Genomic DNA, 15278 nt, shown 5'->3' on the forward strand with positions numbered 1-15278 from the left:
CTGAAGAAGGAAAAAAAAACATGCTGCTGAGTACCTCAGCAATCAACAATTGAATGCGCTGTGTGATGGGTTGGAGGTGCAGACGAATACCCCCAAAACAAGCCGCAACCTACTAAACCCATACGGAAGACATCTTACTCAGCGTAACAACCTACTACGTATTATACAAGCGCTTCAAGGGGATGGAACCACATTAATACAAAAGCTGCAGGACCTCTACCTTCATACTGCGCCCCCCCCCCCTCCCCAGAACCAGCTAGCCATATGCCGGTAAACCCAGCCTGCATCTGGACAGACCAATCATAAAGGCAAACGTGTATAAGGCCATCCCCCACCTCAACACGCGATCTGCACCACACCCTGACTGTATTACCAATCGCGTATTCACCAAACTTGATGACTCGTCCGTACGGGTTCTTACCACCTACATGAACACGGGAACCCCCCCCCACGTGGAGAAGCGCCCTAATTAAACTCATTTCATAATCTAGGAAGGCCCTAAAGGTAGAGAACTTGAGGCCTATTTCACTGACTTCGTGCCTGGGGAAGCTTCTGGTGGAGCACGTGGTTTTGACCCGTCTCAACCCCCACACCACATACCCTCATCATGTGCATACCATGGACACACCAGATCAATCGTGACCACACGTCAGCTTTTACCACACACCATGGTGGGTTTCAGGTTTTCTTTATTGACGCAGGACATGATGTTAAAACTGCAACAGCACGTAATCAACAACGTGGGCGTGTCTCCACTCGACACTCGAGTCGTAATGGGGCTTGATCTAACTAAAGCCTCCGACTGTGTAGCACACAGCGCCATCGTCCACAATTTCAGGGATTTATATGTGGGCAGCAAGCCGTATAACTGCATCGCGGTCTTTCAGTCTCAAGGGACCACCAGACTAACAGTACAAGCACTCAAATCTCACCTCATCCGTCTGGGCAGTCGTGGCAGCCCACAGGGGTCCGTCTTATCACCATTTGTATGTAATGTGCTCATGATCAAATTACCTTTCCTACTACGACGGATCCCCGACGTGCATCACAGCCTCTATGCTGATAATATAGACCGCTGGAGGCAGCGCCGGAGACATTCGGGCGAGACTATAAGAGGCTGCCACGATAGTTGAAAGCTATGTCTCATCACGGGTACTCAAGTGACCGCCTCAGAAGTCGGAGATATTCTTCAGTAAAAGTGCATATTATTATGCATGCGCCTGCACTGCCTTTACCGAGGGCTCCATCAGCTAAGAATGAACGGGTGAGGAAGACAAGGTTGGGTTCCCTGGGGCTGACCATATACGCACTGCTTGTTGATCTGGTTATCGCTTTCCATTTCACCCCATCGTGAACTATAAATAAACATTTCCTGCCTTAACAATACCTTCCTTCGAACTTTTGGTTCGCACGAGTGCGTACGACAATTTTCTACGTTAAGTGACGCTCAAAGATACAGAAATTACTATTTACAAGATCTGCAAATTGATATACGCATTTCAGATGACCACGGGAAGAACCTGCTCGTCGCGAGGCGTCGTGGAACAGGAATAAATAGGGGCAAGAACGGGCCGCATATCTAACACCTGTAATTAGCAAGCTTGCCGAGCGTGTGGTTAACAATTGGCTCGTTCCCCACTTGGAGAGTATAAATTGGTTTCTCCACGGCCTCACTGCTTTCTTGCTGCCCAGGATTACCTATGGCTCCTACGGAGAGTTATCAATCGGACCTCGCGCAAGGACTCGCCTGACTACGTACTGGCATTAGACATGCACGAGGCATTTTGGCTCCTGCGTTCCATCTCGATAGAGGAGTCCCTCAGGGGTCCATTTTGGCTCCTCTCCTCTTTAATTTGGCAATAAACCGCGTAGCCCGAACTCTTCAGCAGGACACTGCCGCCGATTTGCCCTTTATGCAGACGATGTTATGGTATGGACAGAAGCCTCAGATTATTACTCGAAAGAAACTATGCAAACAAAGTTGCAACCAGCAGTCTTTAGCTGGGAACATAGGCTGTCCCATTTCCTGCTACAGCTATCTCCAACCAAGACAAAACTGCTCAGCGTTGACGGTAAACGTGGCACAAGTAAGGAATGAATTATCTCTCTCCAAGTGGAGGATACGTTACTAGAATCCCACAATGGCACCATTCGGCTGCTGGGCCTTCCCCTCAGTAGCTGTAAGAGCCCAAAACAGTGGATAGCCTCACTTATGAGGACCTGGCTCTCCACATTACGCCTAATTACCCGAATATCTAATAAACATGGCAGGGCGCACCAAGCAGCCCGCACCATGCTCGCCCGTGCCGTGGCACATAGGAGCTTCACCTACGGCTTCCCGATTTATGAATTACGACAGTCGCACGTAAATTGTCCCCAGCAGATGAATCGGTACCTTCTCCGCGTGATCAGCGAACGCATCTTTTTTACCCGGGTAGATACACCCCATGAAGCAGTTCCGCTTCCGCTTCTCACTAACCTCATCGAAGACGCGAAACTACGTTCCCAATATCATCTGGACCATTCGCCACAAGGAAAAAGACTCCAGAAGTGGGACCACCTAATAGCGACTCTCACAGCACCGATTCTCCGCCAGCAATCGCTCCGGGGGAGCGGCCCTCCATCGGACATCTACGTCGACCCCCGATCCGCTGCAGTAAACGAAAATTACGCGACCATACGTTTGCACCCTCGAAGATAACAAGGCAGGCGACGAAGCTGACTTCTAAACTGACGCGGCTCTGAATGGAATGACTGCGGCTATTGCCTTGACATCCACGGACCTCCGGGAATTAAATAGATCTAGGCACATTTCTAACACATACAGCATGGTAGAAGATGTAGAACTTCTGCGAATTCTAGGAGACGCGCGGCAAATTTATCATTCCGTCCATCTCCCCAAGAAGGAATTTTGCATTATGACCGATTACTACGTTGCTTTTCGAGAGTTAAACCATCTGTTTTCACCGAACACAACGGAAACCAATATTCTTACCATAATAAGAGACCAAATGAAAGGCTGCAATCACCTCCCGCTGTGCCCGCCACGGCCCCCCCTCCAAGCAGCAGGCTGGCAACCCTAGCTTCGCTACCTCAACAAGGAAAGCAGCAAGGTCTTACAAGAAGAAACTCCGGTTGACGTCCTTGGCCCTCTCAAGCCATTCTCTCGTCCTGGGGAAGTATTCGCCAATAACTGGTATCCGAACGAAGCATACACCGCACAGATTATCCGAAGTGGACATCCCTAGCAGAATCCTATTTGCTCCGGTGCCTTTATGTAGTTGTGATGACATACCAAATCTTTACCACTTAATTTGGCTTTGTCCTTCATTAGGCCTTAATCACCATCAGCTTTTAGCCCTAGGTCCCGCACCCACGTCCGTGACGATCACTCTACACTTGAAGCAACCACACAGTACGCCCTTAAAAACGGTCTTGACAAATCGGTGTAGCGGTTTGACCGACTTCCCCGTTCTGTCTACAGTTCTACAGTGCGAAATGTCTTTAGCGTGCACTGTTCACAGTGTGAACGGCATGTGAAATGTGCATTTTCGTGTTATTGACTGACGTAACTGTGTGCATTTTCTGAATATGATTCCAATACTGAACTGTGTTCATTGTGTGAGCTGTGACCTTACCCTTGTTCCCTCATCCTTACTCCCCGCACCCCGGGCCTCATGGCCTCTCGTAGTTAACAGTGTTTCACTCACTCAACCTCGCCATCGCTGATATTATTACGTCTGTTGGAATTGTTTCTGCTTGTAACCCCCTGATTATTTCGAAAGTATGTGTCTGTTCAAGCCAAAAAAACACCAGAGAAATTACGAGTCATCTGGATGGCAATGAAAATGCAGTAGCACTGGCTGCTGACGTTTTCTCTGAGCAAATCAGTTACCTATTCCAGTCTTACAGACTCACCTCCGTCGCAGCTCCGCACCCTTTACAGTCGGCTAAATCTTTAAACTAGCGTGCGCGAGCATCGATTTTTCTCTCACTTGTCGCTCTTGAGAAGGAACAGCCTAGCAGACGATGGGTCCAGCTGGGAGCGGTTTCTGAGCGTGCACGTAATCTCGACCTGTTCGCAACTTGGCTTCCGTCATACGGCGTTGACGCATGAAAAGTCACCGCCGCGCGCACTAGTTGAAGATTTGTGTGGGCGTCCGACTGTACATCAGTTACAACAATATTGTTCGCAGGGCTCCCGAGAAGCCGAAGCCGACCGTCTCGTCGTGTCTGGATGTAATTTCCCCGTTTCCTGTGAAAGCTTGCAGAAGAAGCATGGCGACTCAAATTTTTACATTTACATTTATTAACCAATGCTAAACCCACTAAAACGTACTGCAAAGTGGCACGGGGAGTTCAAAGGTCGCTTGAAAATCTGAAAAAAAAATTACACCATCTTCCCCTAGGGGAACCCTGAGTAGTAATGTGAAGCAGCCATGGGGTCGACTGAAGTTACCATTAGTTTTCAGTTCGTCGTTTCCGCTGACGTTCAGCTTCGCGTGCCTTCGTTGTATCAGTAGCTTCTTGACGTAGTTTGAATGAGTGAAGGACATAAGGCACGTTCGTAGCACATGCTCCCGTCTCGGTTTGTAGCGCAGTGGAAGAGCGCCACGTACCTCCCGTTGCGGCCGTGGAGTCGTGGGATCGAAACCGGGCGTTAACTATTTCTTTTTATAGTGGACTGCGCTGGCGTCAGCCCGAACGCTGACGGGGCTGAAGAGACGCGCATGCGCAGTAGAGTGTGGACCGCGGACAAGGGAGGGAGGGACACAGCACCGAGCATGAGATGCTTCGCATCTAAAAAAGGAAAACAAAGCGTACTTCAGAATCTGCGGGTACTTCTTGGATTCTCTGCTTGGGGTGTTCATTGTCCGAAATTATTTTACGCACAGTCGTATCTTATCGCGTGAAAGGCACCCGTTTTCCTCATAAAGTTTATTTCAGGCATCTGAAAGACCAGCTTTCATGCCTGGCTGTCAGCTGCTTCATATTTTGGGGGCTTCATATTCAACCAAACCGATTGCTGACATCGTACTCCAAACTGTGACGTTCATAAGGCGCGCAACATTGTCAATCATCCCTTTCGTATGCTTAAAGTGGCTACCTTTAATATCCCTCCTCCTTTCGCCGCCGTTTCTCCCAAATGTTATGGAACAGGGCGACTCCGGCAGTCCCCTGATGGTTCGTGACCGCGACCGACACTGGCTGGTGGTTGGCGTGGTGTCGTTCGGAAGCCGCTGCGCAGCCGCCGGATTCCCGGGAGTCTACACCAGGGTCAGCGAGTACCTCGACTGGATACACAGAAACAGCCGGCCCTGAAGGACCCCCAGCCTCTCGTCCAGCGAGCGCGGGCGACACCGCCTCCGCTTTTGCCACTGCATAGCCGGGGCACGTGCGATGTGCTTTGGAGAGAAAAGGTTGTCTTATTGGTCTCCGGAAGCCGGGCGGCAACGGCGCACAGACAACCGCATTGCCTAGCTGTGCTCAGTGAAGCTAGACAGTCTGCGGGACAACCTGAACAACTTGCCCGGGCTGCACTGCAAAACGCCCAAAACACGTTTGCTTGCTGGCAAGGAGCGAGATACGTGTTTGTCGGACAAGTTAGTACACTCGAGCAGACTCGCTACCACGCGTTACGGAGAAAGGAGATCCAGTGGACAAGGTTCGAGCAGCTCGTGAAGGGCTCGTCCAGCGATATCAGTTCGAAAACATTTTTTTTTAACAGCAGAGCTCTTTAAGCTTGAGCATGGTCCGTTGGCGTTAATAAAAAAAAATACCAAGACCAAAACTCCCCGGCCGGAGGCTCCCGGCACGACCTTCACTAGGTGGCATTAGCAAAAAAAAAAAAAAATACCGACGGCATGTGACCGCTCTCCTCATGAGGAGCGCCCGGCGTCGGTTAGGCTTGCATGTGGGCTTTCGGCACGAGAGGAGCCACCGCTCATGATTGAAAAAGCGCTACTTAAACACGTAGACGAAGATGAACGTATACCAACAAGCTCAACTGGCAGTTGTAAGGAGATACCGCCTTCGTCGTCATCTTCGGTGGAGCGGTCCCGTGGCGCTCCGGTCGCTACAGCGCTTCCCCCACCTCACAGAGCCGGAGGCGGGTGTGTGCCCACGTGACACTTTTGGTCGGTTGAGCTTAGAAATTACGGTTCGCGGTCGTTGGGACGGGGACGCCCTTTGTGGGCCGGAGGAAGGTGACGTAAGCGCACTTAACTCGGTCGGCGGCGACGACGCATTGGGCGCCGTTAATTTCGAGGGTGAGTCTTAAGCTGCAGCTCGCTGTTCGAGGAACACTGCTCCCTCTCTCCTGGGATCCGCTGTCTGTGTGTGGAGAAGCTAGATTGACCACCGGCTCTGCTGTTTCTGCAGCCTTGCACCAATAGTGCAAGCTGCACCAATTTGTGTTACTCATTAGCATTTCGGCGTATAAAAATAGAAACACACCCGTTGCGTTATTGCGATTGTTTCAACAGTAATTTGAGACCCAGTAGAGGCGCAAATGATTTCGGGCAGAGTGTACAGAGTTCCGGCCTGGGGTCTCGGGCACTGAAGTCGGCCTGCGGTGTGCGGGGACTTTGTGCAAGTTAACGGGGTGTGCCCCGTGCCATGCGTGGGAGAGTTGGGAAGAACGACTGAGCGTAATCGATGGGGTTTGCACTGGTTGTGTGGCGTCAGGTGCGCAGTCCGAATGTCACCCAGACCATCGACGGAATACAAAAACGAACACTGTCTGCTCACGTCTCGCGTGTTCTTTTTACTGCAAAAGAGAACCGATGACGCCCATTCTTGGTATGTGCATTTTTGATATGTTTGCAGCTTCAACTGAGATGGAGAAATCACCGCAGGTGAATCTGAGAAACGTTGCTCGTTCATGCGTCCATTCTTTGTTCCGTTGTTTCGAATGGGGAGCGCCAAATGGCACATTTGCTTGCTTGCACACATCTTCCATGTTTGACTCGTTGATTGATTGTAGGGTTTAACGCGCCGACGCAACGCAGGCGATGAGGCGCGCTGTAGTGGAGGGCTCCGGATTAATTTTGACCACCTGGGGATCTTTAACCATGTGCGCCGAAATATCGTACACACGGTCGTTTTTGCTTGTCGCCTCCATCAGAAAAGCGGCCTCCGCGGCCAGTAATCTAACCCGCGACCTCGTGCTCAGTTGCGCGACGCCCTAGCCCTAGCCACCGCGACGGGTATGTTTGACACTTTAATTCAATTGGAAGCCTGATGACAGTCGAAGCTATTGATATAGTTGTAGCAGGCGTACTTTTATTGGTCTGTTATAGCCTACAGCAGCGGGCCGGTGGAAACCATTGGGCAGCAGTTTCAAGCTGCCTCGAGCCCCGACGGGGTTACAGAAAAACAGCCCATTGCTTTATTCCCGACGCCGTTCACACGATCTTACAGAAGTGCTCGATCATTGGCGAACATGTGTCTGCGAGAACATAATCACGAAAGAATCACTAGCTCCGCACACCACGCGCTTTACTGACGTCCTGCTGGACATACCTCGCAGCACGTTGAAGGGAAGATACCGTTATGAATGAAGAAATCTTATATGTCTCGTCCTTCAGCCAACTTTCAACGCCCTTTGCGACTGCACCTGTCGCTTAAATGGCGTTCGCTGACGTCACTGTAGCTGCTATGTTGGTGCACTGCGTGCACGGGGAAAGCCTGCGAACTTACCTTATCTTCAGCCCTTACTTCAAGTAGCTCTCGGAAGGCTGAGAGCAGTGCACGACAAAACATTTCACCATCTTCCCGTAGGGAAACCCTGAGTAGTATGCGAAGCAGCCATGGGGTCGACTCAAGTTCCCGTCAGTTTTCAGTTCAATCACGGCGTTGCGGGAGGAGAATGATGGGAGCGGAGCGCGGGCGCGCGTCATTTATACCGCGGAGCTACAGTGGCGCCCCCAGTGGAGTATGCAGCGGCTACCGTCACGTCTGTAACCCTAAGCTGCTTCGCATTATCGCGCGCGGAGCTTCAGGTGTTGCCATTCGTTGCGCAATAACGGAAAGGAGGAGAGGAGAGGAGGAATGCCTCGCATATTACTCAGGGTTCCCCTACGGGAAGATGACGACGGTGGTTGAACACGAAGCTACCTCGTGATGGATTCTTTGGTTGGCCAATCCTTAGAGGCATCCTGCCACAATCATCATCAGCGGTGCCTGGCGAGGCATGCGCAGTGGGGGTGTGGACGCCACACAACGGCGCCCACACAACAGCGGAGGGAACAGCCTCGACCATAAGCTGCTTCGCATCTAAAAGCGGCGGTGGCGTCATGGACAAGCGATGTACAGTAAACAAAAGCGCGTGCTATGGAGCGCCTGGCGATATGGAACGCTTCGGTCCTCAAAGACACGCAAAGACACGGGATGTCTACAGCAAATTAAAGCGACATGTGGGGGATGAGTTCGCTAATTAAGCCAACTAATAACAGGGGCTAAATGCATAACTTTTTGGGGAGCTAAATGGGTTGGGTAATTGATGTGCAAAACTGTGATTGACATTGCGAACTTGTATGGAGGTTAATATGAGGGTTGTCGGTAAAATAGTCCCGGCGAAAGAGAAAAAATATGTAAATTTTAGCCGTGAAAATACCACCCCGAGAGAAACCACAAGTGTACAAATGCTCCAACACGTCCAAACAGGTGCGCGCTTTGTGAGGAGTCATCGCAAAGCATGAAACAAAGGAAATCATGTGTTTGTCTTCAAAGGGGCCATGCAGACAAAGTACAAGTCTGTGTTATTCAACAAATTCGGTGTTTTGAAGTGTCTCCAGTGCTTTTCCAGCAGCAAACGATACTTTATTCACTAAGAAATTATTCAATTTAAGTTAACGTTTTGATTCTCCCGCCAAATCTTTTGTTTCGTGACGTATGCGATGACGTCACCACTACAGGTCTTCAAACGATTTTGAGTGCGCTGTTTAGTCTTCAGCGGACTGCGGAACACCTTCGTTACCATCAGTCCTTCTAGATGGCGCCACCATACTGCGCAGGACTTCTGTCTGCCTTTACTTTGTGACCAAATACACTTCGCTTGTTTTTGTTAAGGTAGGTAGTTTAGTGAAACATGGTTATACAAACAGGGTCACGTAAGAAAATGTCGCTTGACCCAATCGGCCAGTGTCGTGTGAGACAACCCCAAAGCGCCTACTCCTGGGCACACATAACAAGCATAGTGCGTGCAGAAACAACAGCAGTACGCACCGGCGCTTCTATGTTTGCGTGAACGTTCGTAACTTTCATTGTTTACCAAACCATTCTTACTGCTATAAAATGAATATGCGTCACATTTGATGCAAAAGAACTCGTTCTGAAAGCTTATAAACCCCGAATAACTTGCGTTTGCTTTTGCCGGCCGCAGTCAATCCCACAGCTGTGTATATTACGCCATAGGTTCTAGTGCGGGGAAGGAGCTAGTGAGTCGCATGGCTATTACCTTTTTGCCTAATTACATAGCTTATTTGAGCAAGTCTTACGTTAAAAGTGGTGTCAGTATGATTCTAACCAGGCAATCTTTCGAATGAACATCACTTGTGTTCTGTCTGCATGACCCCTTTAGCACATCGTCACTTACGCTTTCGCCTTCAAATCATGCGTAACATATGAGACCCTGTGAATTTTTTTGTCGGGGCTTTTAAATATTTTGTGTAGAGTAGGCGCTCATGGGACAGAAAAATTCCTAAAGCACGTAAATGCGCTCACGAAAGCCTAACGATTATTGAAATTAGGCGGTTTGAAGCTCCGCAGCTAGGCCTGGGCTATGAGACGCACCATACTGGAGGGCTCCGGATTAATTTTGACCACATGGGGATCTTTAATTATCAACGACTTCTCACTGCATCATAGGGTTGGCGATTCTTTCTTCACTTGCGTTTCTGCGTCTTCTATGCAAATTACTGTGACAGACAAGCTTGCCAAAATTCACGCGGCCGCTTCCCCACATTCAGTGCTCCCCGCGGGTGTCTGTTACACTCGCATGCCATCACGTGTAATCATCACACCACTGTGGGTAGTTTATTTCTCGCTCCAATTAAACCTTTCGTATGCCGACAAGTTTCGACGAAATATCGACTAGCACACCCGACACTTCTACGAACCAACTGTTTTATGGTGGTTAGGGCTCATGGTGACGTATAGGCGACAGCACAATACACGCAGACGTGAGCCGAAACATAGATTTCAGACGGGTACATGCTTTCTGCTGTGTGTTAGCACCCATCTGCCGTGGTGTACAGTAGTCAATACGTTCTTGCTAATTGAATTTCAGATGAAAGCACAAATGCCAAAATATCCTGCACAGAAGATCTCGGATCCCGCCAGGACGACTCAACCGGGAAACGCAATTTTATTTGTTACAAATAGTGGTTACATAACACAATTGTTGGCAGCTGGAGTCCCAGGAGAGAAAGAACAACATATAAATGTAGGGCTTTCACGAGACCTGTTTCCGTTGCTGTGTAACATAGAAGAAAAATCAGTCCGTCCCTGCCCTCAGATACTCTTGACAACACTGCTGGTATAAGGTAAGTACATGGTAAACAAAGGTACAAACTGTTTTCAAATCAACTGCACTGTCAATGGAAAAATATACAAGAAAACATATTCACATCAGCCAAATTCTCTTTTCCACATAGTTAGTGTATGCCCTCCCACCCTCTCCCCAAACCGAATCCTTACAACTCTCCCGAGCTCTGGAGGCGCGACCTCTACAGCTTATGCCTGTGCACCCAGCTTCGACTGGTGGTGCGTGCTGTAGCGGCTGGCAAGGCATATGGGGTCCTGGACTGAGGACGTCACCTCCTGATGAGTCCACGCAACTTTTTCCCACAATAAAGATGTTTATCCTGCTCCTCGTATACGTTCACGTACAAGTTCTTCCCATCCAGGAAACGTGCAAGCTCGAATCGCGCTTAAAAAGAATTCCTTCGTGCAATTATGGAACTGCATATCGTTTATTGGTTGGAAGGAGTGCTTAACTTGGAAGAAAATGGCATGAACTTTGTTTTTCGGCACTCATTTCCATTTGGCACACGCGACACCATTCAGCTAGGGTGGTTCAATCGTTTTGTAAAACTGGCTACGTCGTCAGGGGTGGTGATCTGCCTAAAAATTATAGTCATCGGCGACATCCCTAATGTCAAAGTTATATTGGTCCCAGCATCTTTAACACACGCACGCGCACACGCACGCACACACGCACGCGCGCACGCACACGCACGCACACACACACACACACGCACGCACGCACGCACACACACACACACACACGCACGCACGCACGCACGCACGCACGCACACACACACACACACACACGTACACACACGCACGCACACACACACACACACACGTACACACACATATATATATATTAGATCATTACTTGCTGGCATCTAAATCTCGTGCTCTGTTTCGAGGCTGCTGGATGTTGCAGCGTCCATCAGAGAGTGGTCTTGACCGCAACCAATCCTTGCACGTCTGTGCTGCGTATTATTTCGCCACTCACGAACTTCCACAGCTGGTCCGATCCTATGGGTAGGCTGATGCCTTTCTCGCCACATCCTCGCGGACCCGCCGCGGTGGCTCAGTGGCTAAGGCGTTGTGCGGCTGAGCACGAGGACGCGGGTTCGATTACAGGCCGCGGCAGCAGCTTTTCTGATGGAGGCGAAAAGCAAAAACGCCCGTGTGTTGCGAGATTTCTGCGCACGATAAAGATCCCCAGGTGGTCAAAATTAATCCGGAGCCCTCCACTACGGCGCGCCTCATGGTCTGCGTTGCGTCGGTGCATTAAACCCTACAATCAATGAATCAGAACGAAGAACGCATCCTTCAAAACAATCGCTAGGTATCTAAGCTGCAGAGACCGAAACTCTGCATACGCCTGGTCATGGCCCGCGTTCAACACAAAAATAAAGTATAATGTTCCTTCGTGGGAAAGATGGAAAAACGTACGAGTATCTCGTCGCTGTCCCTGGCGAACGTGAGGATCCACCCGGTGAGCTCGCCTTGCTCCGGCTTTAAAAGTTCGCAACATGGCATTTATCGCGCGTTCCTGGTACTCCATGCCAACCGTGCTTAGCACGCTCTGTGTCAATGGCAATGCTAGCTCGGTGTGGCAGCGGAACTGGCTGTCTACCGCTCCTTTTGTTATCCACCAGTAATGGTACTTCATCACCACCCTTCCTGTTCCTTCCACTTTAGCCGCTTCCATTTTACAACTCGTGTAAACGGCGGCGGGAGTCATGGGCCCCGTCCAGATGGCGTCCGACGGTCGCATCGGCAGAGGATGCCGGTTGCAAGACGCGCTCCAATTTCGCATCTGCCCCTCCAATGTCAACAACGGAGCGCATACAGCGCCACCGCAACCACTAGCTCTTTCGTTCCCTGTACTGCCGCTCTACGGACGGATAGACGGCGAACATTTCTGCCCCCATCTTTGCGAGCTGACAATTACGGTGAAACGTTCCGGCTAGCGCAACGTGGTTTCCTGCTTGCGAGCCAACTTTTAATGTACTGAAGATTTGCCCCACCAAAGTGGAATGCCTTAAGGGCGCTACTTATACCGCTAGCATTTGCTACACAATACGGTCTACATCAATAGCACACCCCAATGGTTGTTCAAGGAACCAACTGACTAGTCAGACTCGACTTGAGCGTAAGGCGTGACGGTATGGCATATGGGTTTGACGGGCCAATGAGCGTAACAGATTGCACATATGGCCCCACTTGTGGCTTCCCTAAAAATCTTCCATTCATATATATCCACTGTTGAGGCGTGCAGTGATAGGGTATGCACAGGTGTTCTGGCGAAGGGTGAACGAGGGAAACTGCACCGCCGCTGCCGCCATGAAATGCTCGGCAGGTATAGGCTAGGAAGCGCTGGCCGAAGTGTTACTTTCGCGTGGGGCGACCACGTATTTTGTGATTGGACTCCCGATAGCAGGCATTCGAAGAACACTATCAGGCCTCACCACAGAAGCGGCAATACAAATGAGTACGGCGACGTTCATAGGACCCATTGAGATTTGTGTCGTTTGACGCGACTGCACCTTGTACCCGTAAAATTTGAGCGTGTGCGTGGCGGTTTCACCACAGTAAAATACCGCTCCACGCATCGTTACACGTGAGTGTACAGACTCAAATATTTAGCGTCCTGATATTTTACGTGTGTGCATATACATCATCATTTGTGAGTTACGCACTCCCGTACTTTTCACTGCTTGATACGCAAGGAATTTCGCAAAATTTGCTTTTGAAGACGGGTAACTAACTAAACACTTTGGAAAACTAATCAGTACTGAAAGCAAAAATGGACTGGTGTAATTTCTTCAGAAATAACGGTTAAGGATAAGAGCGCATTTTGAGATTTCACCGTATAATATTGAAGTACATTACGCGAAATAGAACAAGTAGATGAGGAAATTCTGTGCGTCACTGCAGTTGAATGCTGAGGTACAAATTTTCGTGTGGATGAACCCGTGCTCCTCAACGTATACCCACTTGACATTCACCGCCCATAGCCCAAAGCCCGACACAGTGGCGCCAGTTTCTGCGATCCTGTGTAACCATAAATGATCACTGAAAATTTCACGTCTTTCACGGGCTTCATAGAGTGTGTAAGATACAGTGTGAGCTCCTTCCGAAAGGCCACTCCAGATGAACGTTCCATCTCCCATCACGCAGGTAGAATGCAAAACATGGGCACGCTACGCCTCCTCCATATTTGATCAGCTGGCAAACCGACCTATTGTTGCATTTAAATGTATGCTGCCGCTCGGCTCACTGCCACGGTTGCCAGCATTCCTTCTGGTGGGCCACAAATGGATTGTAGATCTAAAAATTCTAATTTAGAATGCACTAGGACGCAATCAGGAAAACCGTATCCGGTTAAGGGCTTTTAAGTTATATCCTCTTATTTGGGATAGAAAATATTCTCTACAAAATTGGTTGTCTGTGCCTTCAAGAAGAAACAGCCTAGTAGATGATGAGCACAGCTGAGCGCACCTTCTGAGCAAGCGATTAGCCTCGATCTATTTGCAATGAAAATCGCCGCTTGCGCACGCTAGTTAAAGATTTGGGAGACTGTACGCGCGTCGTCAGTGCTGTGCGTCTGTTGAATCAAGCAACCTCAAGATGATTTGCTGTGTATAAACGCAACGATCGGCCGGTCGAGTCATGGTGTATCACATGAGCGTCAGGAATAAAGCGACAATGGGAGTTCGAGACCATCGTCGCCGTTTGCCGGCGAAAAATTTCTGAAACGGACACTTCGGGCGTTTGGGGTAAATTTTTGCCCCAAATTTATGCTTAATTCATTTACAAAAACCAATGTCCGCAAATTTTTATTTCATTTTCAGTTCTAATGTAAATTGAACTTGTGTCCACGGAAGTGCTGCTAAGGATACTTTCTTATATGAGAACGGCGTTAGGCACATACGCACATTGAATGTTATCCCTCACTCTTGAAGGCACAATCGCGTGACAGTTACTTATAACAAAGAACTGGGCGGCTGACTTTTTATGAAAGCCAACAGAAGCGACATTTCGCCCAACCACTTCCGATGTGTGCAGGACGCTGAATGTTGCGCGGTATACCTGAAGGCATTAGCAAGGTACTTTTGCTGCTCTACGTGCCAGCAGATTGTAGTGGAGACTGCACTGCTCTTTCACGGACGCCCCAAGAACATTCCTGGTACCTGCACTTGCGTCGCAGGTTTGTCCAATCGTTACACAGGGTGTAGCATCAGCATGCCTCATGAAGAGCAATAGTTCCTGTAGGAACTTCTTCCTCTTCGTACATAGCAGAAGACGCTGATCATCATCATCTTCACCAGCACGGACCGAGCGGTGGCACGCGCTCGCGCTCCACGCGACCCTGTTCCATTAAAGCCCTCATTCTCATCAGACGTGCGCTCTCGGCTCTCTCTCGGCGGCTTGGCAGCCGGAGGACCTCGAGGTCCATTACAGTTCCGTTTATAAGCATTTGGCTGTGGAGCCTGTGCCTATACGTACCTGCAACTGCATACGTCACCTACTCGTTCTGCAGTAAATTTGCACCCCAGTGCACGGAATTTTCAACAAGTCAGCTCACCCATTACCACTGCTCCACGGCGTCAGAGTACCTGTTCCAAAAAAGTGAGCGCACTTCATCCATGTCCAGGTTAAGGTATAGTAGCTGTATAGTGCAAAAAGAGCAACACTTCATTTCATCAAGAACACTATACGTGTTAAGTTTATTTTGTGAATATAAAGAAAA

At 49.5% G+C, this 15278-nt stretch overlaps 1 protein-coding gene across 1 annotated transcript in view; it reads left to right on the forward strand.

Moving 5' to 3' along the window:
* Window positions 1–6078, forward strand: part of LOC144179307 (uncharacterized) — a 142261-nt gene extending 136183 nt beyond the window's left edge. Inside the window, exon 9 of the mRNA XM_077707604.1 lies at window positions 5161–6078. Within this exon, the coding sequence (XP_077563730.1) occupies window positions 5161–5322 (162 nt within the window). The 3' untranslated portion in view covers window positions 5323–6078. The remainder of the gene's footprint in view (window positions 1–5160) is intronic.
* The last annotated feature ends 9200 nt before the right edge of the window (window positions 6079–15278 follow it).

This window comes from Haemaphysalis longicornis, unplaced genomic scaffold, assembly GCF_048455015.1.
Source record: "Haemaphysalis longicornis isolate Haplotype H1 unplaced genomic scaffold, Haemaphysalis longicornis Haplotype H1 scaffold_4, whole genome shotgun sequence".
NCBI classification, from domain to species: domain Eukaryota; kingdom Metazoa; phylum Arthropoda; class Arachnida; order Ixodida; family Ixodidae; genus Haemaphysalis; species Haemaphysalis longicornis.